The 15528-nt window shown below is 36.8% G+C and overlaps 2 protein-coding genes across 2 annotated transcripts in view; one reads left to right on the top strand and one right to left on the bottom strand.

The window, feature by feature from the left end:
• Window positions 1–12182, bottom strand: part of EMCN (endomucin) — a 434433-nt gene extending 422251 nt beyond the window's left edge. Inside the window, exon 1 of the mRNA XM_062636730.1 lies at window positions 12174–12182. The gene's annotated coding sequence lies outside the window, so the exon portion shown is untranslated. The remainder of the gene's footprint in view (window positions 1–12173) is intronic.
• The window catches only part of BANK1 (B cell scaffold protein with ankyrin repeats 1), a 140685-nt gene that overhangs the window by 3172 nt on the left and 121985 nt on the right, over window positions 1–15528 (top strand). Inside the window, 1 exon segment of the mRNA XM_062636739.1 lies at window positions 15037–15435. Within this exon segment, the coding sequence (XP_062492723.1) occupies window positions 15037–15435 (399 nt within the window).

The following is a 15528-nucleotide window of genomic DNA, read 5'->3' as shown; positions in this document are numbered from 1 at the left end:
GACAGTGGCAATAGTTTCCAGTATAATTACCTCCTTCTGGGAGGTCCAGTCTTTTCTGGCTATCATTGAAAACATAAAGTTGCTCTGAGCTGTTATATAAATTAAAATCAGGCAATTACAACATGATGTGTGATAAACAGCCAAGTTTTATGAAATGTAAACAAAGGTAATAAGTTCAAAATGGTACTTTAAATATCTAGGCATTTTGAAACTGCTATGAAGATAAGGGAGTTGTGAATACCAAGATCTGAATTTTAAACTGCGATCAATTTCATATGGTAATATTAGTCATCATTTAGCGTTTATTGGCTCCCTGCATAGTAAAAAAGCAACAGAGTATAATTTGTGCTATCACAGGCCTGACAGTTAAAGAAAACTGGTTTTAGGCAGTCACATAGTTACTTTGTTTTTCAATGTTTTTGTACAATTAAATAAGATAAGGTTTATACGTATTTGATACTGAGTTCAGGCAGAGGTGTAGCAGAGTTTGGAAAGCTCCCTTTTGCTTTGAGATTACATGCTTAAAAGCTGTAAATACCTTCAAACTTTATACAGATGTTTATAAATATCTACAGTTTGTGGCTATGGTTCATTGCTTCTTGTAAGCTTAGGGGTGATAAGCACTCATTATTATATGACCAATTGCCACCCAGTGATTCTTCATTGTTGCCAAATATTACATGCTGTTAAAACCAAATTTATAACAGTAAGTACAATTCATTTTCACAGTACCTTGAAATCACTTCTGTGGTAAATGAAAACTCACAACAGATCTATAGGAAATATGGTTACTGCCTGAGTATAGCCTACTTGGTATATCAGCATTAAATGATAGTCAGTTACTACTTTCATCAGAGAATACTATTTTACTAGCATACCATCTGAATGTTGATCCAGAGTGTTCAAATCCTGAAGTACACAATAATGTATATTGTGATTAGAAGAGGAAAGCAATCTTCCCTCTTGTTGATCGTGAAGATAGTATCAGCGTACTTAAAAAATGCAAGTAAATGACATGTTATTAAAAAAGATGACAAGATTTTTTCAGAAGCGTGCAGTGCCAAGTACTTGCCATTATTTTTAGGAGATAAACAGTTTTGAAAGTTTAGGACAGACAGTTTACAGATAGATTTTTCTGAAATGTCCAAGTTTTTTTAAGAGCCTGTCTGTTCACCTTCCTTAAAATACTTGGGATTGCTCTTCAAAATGCATAGGAATCACTGTTATGCTTTACCACAGGTGGATTTGTGAGTACTCAGTCTTTTTGAACTAGTCTTGGTTGGGTCATGTGGATACTGAAAACACACAGGTCTGTAGTAAACCTGAATGTAAACTGATCATCTGCATGAGAACTTTCAGGGCAGTACCTTTCAACTTGTCTTAGTAGATGTCTTTATTTCTTAATTCCTTCATCTTATCAGAGGACTTTTATTTCTCTACCTCTAAAGTCCGTAGCTTCTGCATGCATTTCTTTTTCTTCTTTTTGCCATTGTGAAACATGCTCTAGCAGTTATCTGTTGCAGACGAGTTTAGGGTAAAGAATTTGGAGGGAATGAGGAGACTGCATTCTTAATTCTCCATCTTACTGTATTTAGCAAAATCTCTTAAAACCATAAGAAAACCATCCATCTCATCAGCCAAGTAACTTACGGCTGTGTCTAGCCTTTCTGCTGAAGTGTACTGCAGCTTCCATGCAGCTCACAGTCTTGTCTTTCCTATGTATGGAAACCTACATCATAGGTTGGAAAGAAGAGGGGGTTTCATGAATGCCTGAGTTTATCCCTGACACCAAGTTAAGGTGCAACTGAATAGTGCAGCTGAATCTAGAAGCTCATCTTAGATCCCCTGCTCTAGACATACTGTATTAACCAGATGAAAGAATGTTATTACCAGAAATAATGTCAGACTAAAAGGTAATATTGCTGCCCAGACCTGACAGAGATCCTGTCAAAGGCTCTCTAATGCATTCAAGTCCTTGTGTGAGAATGCAGTTCATGCCTTAATGTACTTTACCATCTAAGTTTCTCAGTGTTGGAGAACATGCATGTATTATGTCTCTCCAAAAAAGCAAGCTATTTTCCCGTCAAGATGTAATGAAGTAATGACATTTTCACATGCTATTCATCATTATTCTTTCTTCCAAATTCACACCCCCCCCCTTCCCAATATTACACAGGGGGAATGTTAACTCATGAAGAATAAATAATTCAAGTTTGTTTACTGTGGTCAATAGAAAGTGGTGGGATTTTAAGTGTGGTTTTTGGTTTTTAATATCAGATTAGAGGTATGATTGAAATTGTAAGCATTATTTATTTTCTAATGGAAAATGTCATAAATTCTAGAAGCTGTTTAAAAAATAGAAAAATGTATGGAATGGCATTTATGAATTGAATTTTTATGACATCTAATCATATGTTAAACATGTTTTCATATAGTGCACCTTTCTATTATTCATCATTTTTATTTATTCATGAAACATTTACAATTTAAATAGCTGAAAGAAAAAAAATTTGGTGTGCCTGGAATGAGGTGAACAAGGGCAATTTAGAGCCAGTTGAGGACTGAAAATAAAAGCCCCCATCTAGTAATGTTAGTGTTTTCTGTAAAAATGAAAAGCTAAATACAGTACAGGCTTCAAAGCAGTTTAATGCTAATGTGATAGTGGGCGCTTTTGTCAGAAGCCTCAAGTGTGGTGTTCCTCTGATATATTGAGATTTATGTGATTGAAAAGACTTGGGTGATTGCTCTTTGTTAAACAATAATATGTGTGAATGACCGAAGTAAGTATTTTTAATTAACAAAACCATATAAACAGCAAAATATATCTATCATCTGATGGTGATTAGCTTTCATTTATATAGTATATCATATTTCTAAAATCCTTCATCGCATAGTGATTTCCCTAAGATTTTTGGTATTAATATGTTTTTGAAATGTTTGCAATAGCATTCACGTAATTCTGGACAAGTCCAGAAAAGGGTGATCGGGGACTGGAGCACCTCCTGTATGAAGACAGGCTGAGAAAGTTGGGGCTATTCATCCTGGAGAAGAGAAGGCTGCGTGGAGACCTCATAGCAGCCTTCCAGTATCTGAAGGGGGCCTATAGGGATGCTGGGGAGGGACTCTTCATTAGGGATTGTAGTGATAGGACATGGGGTAATGGGTTAAAACTTAAACAGAGGAAGTTTAGATTGGATATAAGGAGGAAATTCTTTCCTGTTAGGGTGGTGAGGTACTGGAATAGGTTGCCCACGGAGGTTGTGGATGCTCCATCCCTGTCGGTGTTCAAGGCCAGGTTGGACAAAGACTTGGGTGAGATGGTTTAGTGTGAGGTGTCCCTGCCCATGGCAGGGGGGTTGAAACTAGATGATCTTAAGGTCCTTTCCAACCCTAACTATTCTATGATTCTATAATTCAGTTATGACTGAAAAGCCTGTAACACTGTCCAGGAGTGTGTGCTTGAGCAGTATGAAAAACCTTCAGAAGGTGGCCAGTGTAGTTAACAGTGTACTAGCAGACTGTCTACCTAGAGCTTCTTCCCACTATAAGCTCAATCTAGGTGAGAATTTGAAGAGAAGTTGGCTTAATCGGATGTAACATATTTACGCCTTTGGAGCTGATTTAAAAAAAAAGAAGAGCCCTCAAATATGACCATTTGATCATCATTATTTCTCAAATGCCTGTTATTTGTTCAAGGGAATGGAAATAAACATTCCATGTGATTTATGGTTTACTTCAAAGCAAGTTGATTAGGTCTTTAAGTAAATCAGATAGCCTATGAAACATCTTGATGAGTATCTGAAAGATTTTTTTAGCTATGTCCAGAAAGTAATTTCTAGCAGCTTAATCTTATTTCTGGTATCTAAAGATTATTTACATTTCAAATTTATCTGAATTTTTTAAATAGGATTTTTAAAAGGTAGGGCTACATTACTAGAAAATGTAATCAAGATTGAATCAAAGTACAGAAGTAGGCTTGCTTAGAAAGGATGTTAAATATTATCTAGAAAACATAATAAAAATGTAGAAGCCTCAGATATGCTTTTTTCTTCTTCCCTCCCCCCTGTATCAGCTACTACAGCATTTCACTGAATCTCCAGTTGCTGTAGACTCCCTTCCTGTACAAATGCAAAGCTAATTCCCCAGTTAGTGTGTGCCAGAGTAGCTCTGTTTAATCAATGAAGCTTTGCTGTTTCACACTATCAGAGGAAATTTTGCCAGTGTTTTTAATCAAAATTTTTTAAGGTTTTCATGCTTGTCTTTTTGTTTGTTGTTGTTGGTTTTTTTTTTTTTTTTTTTTATTAATACTGAAGTCTCATCATCAATACTTCCAAATTTTTTTTCTCTCCCTTATCATTCCTGGTCCCTGTTCAAGATTAACCATATTAGAGGAATGCATGAAACAGTGTGATGATTGAATTGAAGAAGAGATATTTTCTGTGGAAGCTTAAGGCAGATCCTACACCTGCCAGCTTGGAATGAGAAGTTTTTTTCTGCTTTCAGGCTACATTCAGGACAGTTCCATTTCAGTTTTCTTGTAGCATTCTTGCCAAGCTATTGTCAGTTGGCTTTCTACAAGAGTTTAAAACCAGCTCTGTTTCACTGGCAAATTTGCAGCCTATATTTCATCACTGAAGCTTAAAGTATTCATTAAAGTAGCAATCCATATTCCTGTACTTTAGCTTGCAAGTAGGTAGTGTATGCCATAAATTTTGTACTTCTACATGCTGTTAAGTCCACACTGTTCATTGTGTATCACATGTACGATAATCATTATTATTCATTTTGTACACAACTTCTTCTTTAAAACATGCCTTAAGTAACATCATAAAAAGTCAGAACTATCCTTTGAAGCTGTGATAATTCATTCATTGGATGTAATGTTTTGGAGAGCTCTGTGAAAAGCTAATCCTTTTTTATCAGAAGCTAAGGGTTGAACATTAACCATCTTTAAGATATTATAAAAGTCAATTATGTTACTTTATTTCTTGGACCACAATTATGTCGCAGATGAACATTGTAAAACTTAGATTGCCAAAATGTACTTACTCTCCCCAAACAGTCTGTTTTGTTTAGTACATTGAGAGCAACAAAGTTTTCACACTCATCTAGCACCACAAAAAAAAAAAAAATTGCCTGAAACAATCCAGTACTGGATAAATGATACTTAAGAATCTAAGTCTTTATGAAGACTTTAAGTAGGAGTCTTTGAAGGAGTGTTTCTAAACTTAAATTCCTCCCTTTTTATAAGTTTATGTTTCTTACTGGAAGGTGAGATTGATTGACAGTTTCACATGAGGTTTAAGCAACTGTCATTTTAAAAATTACACTTGAGCATGTTGTTTTCTTTCTGGATAGTTCCATACTTAGTGTATTGTTAAAGTCTTGTGCACTCAATTTGAATATCATAATAAGCATTTATCAAGTATTTAATTTTGTTATAGTCCTAATTAGTCAATCCAGGTGCCTGTAAGTGTATTACATACTACAGGACCACATGACGTTGCAGTCCACACCAGCTATGAACATAATGAACATGGCTACGTTCAAGAGTTGCCTGAGGAATGTGCTTTGGGTCAAGTGCGCAAAAGTGAGTGGGAGCTCAGGTGCATGCTCAATTTACCACTTACCAATGCTTTAGCATTGAGTGGCCATTGCCAACTCAGTGAGCACTCTGAGGACTGAGTTTCCCAGATGCTGTAAGGCTAGTTCCACACTGGTAAACAGTGCTCCGTACAGAAGGGGATTTGTTGAGGCCAGCAGTAGGTACTAAGTGCCTGGGAGCCATACAGGGTACCACTGAAGTGAGTTTATTTTGAACTTGATCTAGTCTGATCCTATGGCATTAGCAGGTGGTACACATTAGGTGTGATTCTGAAGCACGTTCTGTTTTACTTTCATCTGAAATGTATGCAGTTTATGCACTTGAGCGCAGTTGATAATATGAAGCAAAGCATGATGAGTGTGCACAATCAGATGATTTGGTTTAAGGGTATACTCCTGATCTTAACTGAATGTTAATGTTGATTCACTGTTAAGCCACAGCTGTTGCTGCAAGTGGCAGTTTTCCCTTCCCAGTAACTTCAGAGGCTTGGTTTTATCCCATGCCTCATTTTCCCTTTTGTCAAAAGAAATGTTTAGGCAACTGCAAGGCAAAGCAGGAGAGGGAGTTGACCAGAGTGGTGAATAAAAAAATAAGTTGCCAGGATGGGTATAAGTAGCTGTGTAGTAGAAATGTATAGGACTGTGCCTTCTGATAGCAGTGAGATTTTTTTGTGTGTGTGGTTTTAAGACGTTTGTGCAGTTATAGCAGTAATCTGCAGAAAATGGAAGATGGTGCATGTATGGTATAAACTTCAGAGGAGGAAATGTAAAACTGCACATTGTGTTTCATATCTATACCAAACGTGTAGTCAGTTACTGCTGAACACCTGGGATGGGGTAGCATGTTAAACTGTAGTATCTTAAGGAATCTTAGATTAGACACCAATAAAATGTGTGTACAAAGAATACAGTGATAAACCTGTGACAGCTTCTTAAGATTTTTCTTTTTCTTGATATTCAAGAGGAAAGAAAAATTAGATTATATAAATTTGGTCAAACAATGAGGGGCTTGATCATGTAAAAAGCAGGGTGTTTCATAATCCCTTGATCCTGTCCTGTTGTCCTCAAGCTTCTGAGTTTTACTGTACTTGAATTACAAAGGTTCTGCAATTTTACAGGTTCTGTAAAAAGATGAGGTTTAATTTGGTCTCAGAAATGGTTCAAGCAGCATTTGTTTTCACTTTCTATTCTGTGTCTTTAACTAGAAATGGAAGACATTGTGCTTGAGAAGCAAAAAAAGTACCAGTAAGGTACTTTTTTTTTTCCAGTTTACATAATTGTGTAGATACAGTTTTCTTGCTTGCTGGAAAAGTGTCATTTGAAACTCATGTAAGCTTTAAAGGAATTTGGGCATTGTGGTTGATTTTGCCATCCTATGGGTAAATTATGCGAAAGCAGGCTTGCACTCATGACTAACTCGATTTCTTTCTGTCTGATGGGCAGAAATAAAAGTAGTTTATTCTATAGCTTATGTCTAGAATCTTAATCTTAAGACAGTAAAGAGGAAGCTGAGGAGGTTTTAATATAGAGATGTCAGCTTTCTGCTGAGGTTGTTGTTGAATGTTTTATTTAGCTTGGTTTCTAACTCACTGTTACCTCTGTCATTGCTCATTTAATGAAGCTGCACATATTTATGCAGTGATTTTCTACTTCGTTTACTTCTGTGTGCATCATTAGCATGAATGCTGTTAAAAAGGTCAACACAAAAATATAAAGTGCTTGTTCAACACTGATTAAAGATTTTTTTGTTGTTGTTCGGTTTTTTTTTGGTGGCTGTCACATGTGTCAGAAAGGGATAAAAGAAATGAGCTGAAATAGGAAGACACTTTCTCCTACAACCTCATAGCTTAGACATGTTATACATCAAATAGAAACTGCTTCTCACACTTCCTTTAATTTCTGGATGAACACTCAAGTAAATGAGATGTATAAAAAATTGATTTTGAAACCAGTCTGCAAAAGTAGGAGATCAGGCCATTTGATTTATGGAATGTCAGAAGCCTTCCCTGAATACTCTACTGACCTGTGGCAAAGGAAACAACAGTTTTAGAAACCCAAAGAAGTACGGGTGAGACCTGGAATAGATTGCCCAGAGAAGCTGTGGATGCCCCATCATTGGATTGTTACAGGTCAGGTTGGACAGGGGCTTTGAACAGTCTGATCTAGTATAAGATGTCTCTGCCCATGTATTCACAGGACAGATCAGAGAGAGGCCTAAACTAGGGAATAAGGCCACATCGCTCCTCAGGACAAACAGCTTTTGGGACTTAGTACTGTCTTTGTCAGGTTTCATAGTTAGGTATCTTTCTAGTCTGCCTGGGTCAGGTCCGTGCTCTGGAAAGGTACCCATTGACTGTGTTCCTGTTGTCACTGTAGGGAAGGTCAATGGAATTTCTTTACAGAGAAAGCCCACTAGATCAAGCCTAAATTTATCCCATTTGTAGGAACATTTTTCATTTTGCCCACTCAGACCTCATTGAGCTTAATAAGAAAAACAATGAAGAGATGAGGATTGAATTTATACAGATACAGCAAGTATTTGTTTTCACACACAACTTAGCAATTAGCAACAGAAGGTACATAAACAATGAAAATGTTCTTATTACATGCTAGTGAAAAGGTATTTGAGAATCAAAGTGCAGCCGCTCTGCTGGCTGATACAGTGATAGGATAATTTCTTTAATTGAAACAGGTGTGCCACAGCGCAGCAGCAATTTAGCTACTTCGTAATTTCACTCTAAAGTTTACAGGCAGGCTTTTATAATTTTCATTTCCATTAGTGGAACGTCTCTGAAAAGCAACATGTCTTACTTGAAAACATTTTCCATTATCTACAAGTAGTTCTAAAGTGCTTTCTGCTGTCCTTCCTGCGATGAATCCATTTTGGCTTGCTTCAGGGGATTTGCCGTACAGAATTCCAGCAACCAAGAGCTAGAGATGCATTTTGAGATACATTTACTGGATGCATGTCAGGTGTGCTGACTGGGAAAATCAATGCCTTTTGAATGGGTGAGGGGCAGTTCATTAGACTAAGGCCACTGATTAGTGCTGAATTAAATGTTCTCATTCTGTTTCCAAACATTAAATTTCAGGGGTTATTTGAAGTGCTGGTGAAACTTTTTCCATAGTTCCTTATATCATTTTAAGCAATCAGGGCAAGCAACATGAGGAGATGAATGGCTGAATCTTTGAGAAAGGATTGCAAAGGGGCCAAGAGGCTAAAGGTCTTCTGTTTCTGGAGTCTCTTTTGAACTAGTATGTATGCTTGCCATTCTCACCCTACATACTATCCAAATGGAAAGGTATCTTCTTGAGAATAGAAGGAAGGTTTTGCAAATCTTTAAGCAAAGATAGGAGTCTGGGATTCTTACGTTCCTCATGCTTTGTTTTTTTGTCATTGTGTCACCCTTGACTATACCTAGTTTTATCCTACAGGGTAGAAGGAATGTGGGCAAAAGGGAGAGTAGAACAGATAATGTCAGAGGGAAGACAGACGTTTTTCAAACCTTAGAAGGTTGAAAAAACATGGACTTCAGACTCTCTAAATGAGGAAGGTGTAGAATCATAGAATGGTTTGGGTTGGAAAGGACCTGAAGATCATCTAGTTCCAGCCCCCCTGCCATGGGCAGGAATACATCACTCTAGACCATGCAGCCTATGTTTCTGTGGGATGAGAATTCGTGGGAGAATGTTATGCATTCACCTGGGGTGACATTTGATTTGGACAGTGAAACTAGAGTCTTAAAAAAAAAAGGTCTGATCAGATGAGTGTGACTGACTTCTGATGTCTTGCATTTCCCTGCCCTAGCTGTCCATGCCTGGAGAAAAATACTGCTTCTTTATGAGTAAGTTTTAGCATGGCAAGATGTTCATGGTGATCCTGTATAGTCTGCTATTCATAATAGAATTAAAGATGCAATGGATGTCATTCCCTATTGCTTATGTTGCCCCAATTTGTCATCAATGTATTACAAGAAAGTGAGCAAGAACTTCCTTTCTGTGCCTTTTCATTTCTCCTTTGAGATATTCAGCAACTGTCCTTATTTTAACAAATTTTAACAATGTGCAGTAGCTCATTACATGCTGACACAGTTGATAAACTTCTTTGTCAAATGCCTTTCCTTTAAAGACTGCCATTTAAAAAAAAAAAAAACAGAACGAAACCAAACAACAAAATAAAAAGCCCAAACAACAAAAAAAACTGCACAGTTTCCTCTTCCATAAATGAGGACTTCTGTGGCAGGAAGAAATAAAAGGGATGAATTTCCTCTTTAGCAGTTGATCCCTTTTCCCAACATGGTGTTTCAGAACAATTTGAAAAGTTTTCTTCATGCAGGTTATCAAAAGCTAGCGCGATTAAGGCAAAGATTGTAAACAGGCTTGGATTACTTTTTTGTCAGGGTTGACTGTGACAAGCTTGTTGTGTAGTTACAGGAATTCCTGGGTAGCTGGTTGAACAACAGGTATGACATTGTTGGGTTCAGCATATTAACTGGAGAAGGCTGTGGATGACCCCGAGAAATATACAGTGTCCATCTTTCAGTTAGAGTTTGGGTTAAATGTTGATGTTCAGGTGTCACTATTTTTTTGTCAAAGCATCCGAAGGCAGTGGGAATGTAGAGTCAATTTTTAAACCCTAGCCTAACTGAAATCAGCCTTATTTAAGTTAAAGTATGTTAATGCTCATTTGCTGGAAACAGCTGTAGTAAAATGCAGGTATCTAGAAGTAAAGCACATAATCTACAAACATTAAGCCTTTAAAAGGCAGGGAATAAATTTGCCTTAGTGCAGAGGGCTTGCTTTTCTTAATTGAGCAGTTTTGTTATTGAAGATGAGTGTTAACAAGTACTTCTAGCTCAATTCTAAACACACAGGATTGCAAGATTCATAAACTGAGGTACCTGTTAAAGTGTAGCCCACCCGTTCCCAGTCTTTAATTTGTTTCCTTTGCCTTGCTGATGTGTTTAGTGCATTACAGAGTTCTTGAGTTCTTTCTTTCACTTCTAATATACTTACTTTTTTCTTTTCCCCTCCATACTGTATCTTTTAATTGTTTCCATAAAAAGATGTTCTTTTTTCTTGTGTATGCAAGTTCTTGATTCCTGCTTGGTCGTATTAGCATGCAAAGGTGTTTTTGTCTCATTTGATTCTCATAAGATTCATCAGGCCTTCTCAAAGAAGGCTTCAGATGGCATGTTTGATGAGATGTGTTTTTTGGTGGCAGCCGTGTACACACCAGTAACTAGAGAATATACTTGCTTGTCAAAATAACCCTTTCAGGTTATGGATGACCGCATAAGTTCTCTTACTGTTTCTCATTGCTAAACTAATAATACTTTTTATTTCTACCTTTGATTCAGTTTCTAAGTAGGAGTAGTTGAAGCATGGCTTAATTTTGTCAGGATATGATAGTTTCTATTACATTAGCTTTCAAGGGAACAAAATTCATCTCAACCTACGTTATACTCCAAGTGCCATAACTTAAAAAAAAAATAAAAATCAGTGAGAGATTAAAATAATGAAGGGGAAAAACTCTAGTTGAAAAGTTAAGCATTGTTACTGTATATTCAATATTGGACAGTGTTGCATTAAAGCTAGACTTCAGCCTTTGTTGTTCAGGTAAAAATGGTACTGTTTTGAAGACAGAGTCTTGGCTGGGCTTTAACATTCAAGTAAGCTGCATTCAAGCATCTATATCTTAGTAAAATTTCTGAAGTCAAAACATTGTGTAGCAGGAAAAAGCTAAAGACACATTTTAGATCGAGGACTCCATAACTATTCTTAGGGTAAACTTTAAATTTAAAGTCAGGCAAGCATTTCAAAATAGTGGTATTTCACAATTTAATACAGTTTTGGTGACGTAAGATGTAGGTCTTGCATTCCTGCTTAATATCAAAGTTAAAAATCAAGAAGGCATATCAGTGACAGAAAGAAATATAAGCATATAATTCAAAACAAAGCCACATTAGGTTTCCCACAGGTAACATGATAGCACTAGCTGCTTTCTTTAAACTGATAAACATTGCACCAAACTGCTGCACGAAATACCTTGCTTGTATGAGTCTCTCCTCAATGGTGTGACTCTTCCCTCTGTATATAGATAGAAAAGACAAACTGAATATGGCAGCCATATTAAATTAAAATTTTATGAGATGCATGTTGCAGAGCCTTTCTTCCATCAAGTGTGGTGTTAGATATATTTCACTCCCTTATACAAATAAAGCTTTTTCTCATATATAAAAATCAATATAGTTAAAAAGAAATGCAGTCAAACCTTCAATAAACATCTTAAAACCCCTTTCTCATTCACACTTAGCTAAGATCAAAGCTCTGGACTTAGGTTCAGATATACCATGTGGAAATAGAATTACTTCATCATCCTTTAACGTTTCAGTGCAACTTTCTTGCTTTCGTCTTTAGAATTTCTTGAGTACTCAAGCCTTGTGCTGTCCATTTGCACAGGCATGAACTTTATACCTTACATATGTTTTTATTATGATTATTATATGGAGTCAACTCTTTAAGCATATTTCTACAAAAAAACTTAATCCTCCATGCCCACGGTGAACTCTTCAGCTCTGCCTGAATGATTGAGTCCAGCAGTTCTTTTCTGCTCTGGGATATGGAAATGCCTTTTGAGTGCTTCCAGTCTGCACAGGGATGAGGTGCAGTAGTGCACCAGCCTTTACCAGAGCTCTTCTTCTACAGGGAGAAGAAGCTTAGACTTGGCCAAGTGGGTGCTATGGAAGACACCGCCAGATCTTCTGCATGATCAGGACATCAAGATTCTGTGAAGCTATAAAAAATATTTTTACCATTTAATTTAAACATGCTTTTTTACCCCTCCCTCCAATTCTACTTAGCCATGTCATTACCCAAATCCATCATAGTAGAAGGAAATGTGGCTGAACATGAACTTAAAATGAGACCTTTAACTTACAGACTGAATGTGAATTTTCTGTGCTTATCTGAGGTAATCTCAAGTGACATTACTTTATTCTTCCTATACACTGTGTCAAGGAACTTGTACCATGTATACAATTTGGAGTTTCTCAAAAGTATTTTGAAAAGGTGAGAAAGTTTGCAAAAGTGCAGAAAGAATTGTAGGAGTTCTACAAAGCCTCTCTTGTAGTGGGCAAAGTAACCCAGTTTGCAAACTGTAATGAAGGCAAGGCTAAGAGTCACTTCACAAGAGTCTGAAGACCTTAGGGGACAGAATTCTGAGAGCAGATACTTTTTTCAGCTTTCAGAAACAGATAAAATTACATTCTGTGGCTGGAGGTTGAAACTAAGCATGTTCAAAATGAGTTCTGAAGTCTTCTTCATGGATTGAGCATCCTCTTTAAATCCACAATGCTTTTAGTAAATAGGGGTGAAAGTAGAAGGTGCTTGGTGATGCCATTTCCTATGATACAAAATGTTGTGGTCAGACTGAAAAAGCTTCTGAACTTACAGCTCCATTAATATAATTCCTTCTTTTGAAACCCTGCAGCAAGCTCCATAGCTTTTTGTTTCTATTTTTTTGTGTGAGAGTTATGGAAAATTAAATGAGATTCCAAAAAGGACATTTCAGCAAGTACGTTTCTCATCGTAGTGTCATAAAACATAAATTTGCTCTGGGTTAAATGAGAAATACACTACTATTTTTCTTTATGATTAAACTCCAGCATTTCAGCAGAAACGGGTATTTTTGAGAATGTTTTTACCATAGAGAATGTAGTAGTCACCTTTCCAAACACATTTTCACAAATATTACCCTGATCTAATATATTGGTCAGGGTCATATATCAGTTATCTTGAAATATCATCACCCACTACCATACTGAGCATGTCCCTGTATGATTTCCTATGACTGAAAACTTTTTTAAAGACTTCAAAAGTCTTCACAAATCTTTAAAAGATGGCAGCTGTCCTCCAAGCACCAAGCACTTTATAGGCATATAATGAACTCAAGAGACCAAACTGTTGTACCCCTATTCTACAAATACCAGTCAGCCTTCAGCTGGGTATTTTATTAGAAGTATCTCCTGAGTAAAAAATGAATGAACAGAATTTAGAAATAATTTCTTCTAAAAAGAAGGGGAGTCCATAACTAGAGCTGTAATCCTGGGCTCAGAATCTAGGTTCAGTTTCTCCTTTTGTACAAGGACTTGCATGGATCCTTGACAAGTTGAGGTTTTTGTTGTGTTTTTTTTTTTGTTGTGTTTTGTTTTGTTTAAATTCTCCTTAGCTACATCTGCACTATGTTTCCAGGAGTGCATCCCAAGAAACATTTAAACTCTGTGTATATTTGCATTTTCAATATCTCTTGTTATTCACAAAGAAGCAGCTTAAATACTCACCTGTGAAAAAGCTGTGGTGCACTGCAGACAAGTGTCAGTCAGGTTGCCTGACCCATCAGGAACCTGGGAGACATAGTGAAATTCAGTGGAGGTAAAGTGCAACAGCTGTATCTATTCCCGAGTCTCTTACTGTTGCTCTATACGGCTGTGATTGTGAACTGCTTCAGGGTCTGAAGTTACCATGGCATTTTAATGTATATTGTGTTGATCAGCAAATCACAGGTTTTTGTAGTTTCTCAGAATCACAAAATGGTTGAGGTTGGAAGGGACATCTGGAGGCCATCTTATACAACTGCTCTGCTCAAGCAGGACCACCTAGAGCCGGGACCATGTCCAGGCATCTTTTGAATATTTTTAGCAAGGGAAGTTCCACAGTCTCCCTGGGCAGCCTGTGCCAGTGCTCACAGTGAAAAATGTGTTGCTGATGCTCAGAGGGACCCTCTTGTGTTTTAGATTGTGCCTATTGTTTCTGTTTCATACTGTCACCCTCATAACACTGTGGAAGAGTATTAGTCTTCTTACTAGCATCTTAGAGATGCAGAACTGCAAAAAGGTCGTTCTGGATTTTTGTCAGGTCTTTTAAGTATTTTGTTAGAATAAGGACAGTCAAGAAAGATAACGAACAACTGTCCTAATACCATGCTGCCAAAATATCCTAAACATACCAGTTTGTTTCTGATAAAGTCAGATCATGTCCAGTGTTCAAATATATATTCTTTACTACTGCCATTATAAGTGAACGGTTGCATTCTTAATAGTATCACCTATTTGTCAAGATTCTAAGAGAGAGCAGAATGTGTGAATGTGCTCTACTTTCTGCACTGCAATTTCATTATTTGTTCTGAAATACTAATTGAATACTAGTTGAATACTGTTCTCATCATAAAATAGTCTGAGCTCTTTTACCAGCACTTCTGTGGATGATCTGGCGGCCTTTGTCTAGAAATAAGCAGATGGTTGTCATTTCAAGGCAATGACCTGTCCTCCAGTTTTTAAGGGGGGGGGAGGGGGGGTTAACTAATATGTCTTCTGATATTTATAATGGATAAAAAATTTATTTATATATATATATATATTTTCTTGTCTCTAGAAAATACAGAGGATATTCTCGTGATATATGAACAAGAAGCAGAAGAGTGGGCTCTGTATTTAAAATCGCTTTTTGGACACATAGTGAACGAAGAAGGAATCTTACTCTACAATATAGAGACTTCGTCTTTCAAGCAGCAGGAGCTATTCTCTTTACCATCTTATAAATGTAAACTCCTTATCCTATCATGTGGACTTCTTAACTGCCTGAATCAAAAGAGAAGTTACTTTCTGGAGCAAGTTCTAAGACCTCCAGATAATGTGGTGATTCTGCTTTGTGGGGTGGAGAATTCGGAGATACTTTATGAGACACTGACCTTAGATAGAGGCAGCAACGAGATTTCCACTGATCAGGAACCTGAAGAGTATTTGTCTGTTGTTACTGGAATTATTCAACCAGGTAATCTAAAAATAAATCACTACGTATCTAAAAATAAGAATCACTTTGTATGATTATTAGAAGAGTTTTCATAGCTGTATTAATCATTTTCAA

This window comes from Pezoporus occidentalis, unplaced genomic scaffold, assembly GCF_034315485.1.
Source record: "Pezoporus occidentalis ecotype Australia unplaced genomic scaffold, CSIRO_AGI_Poc_V1 ctg49, whole genome shotgun sequence".
Classification (NCBI taxonomy): Eukaryota; Metazoa; Chordata; class Aves; order Psittaciformes; family Psittacidae; genus Pezoporus; species Pezoporus occidentalis.
Note: the sequence above shows the minus strand (reverse complement) of the source record. Positions and strands in the feature narration are given on the sequence as shown.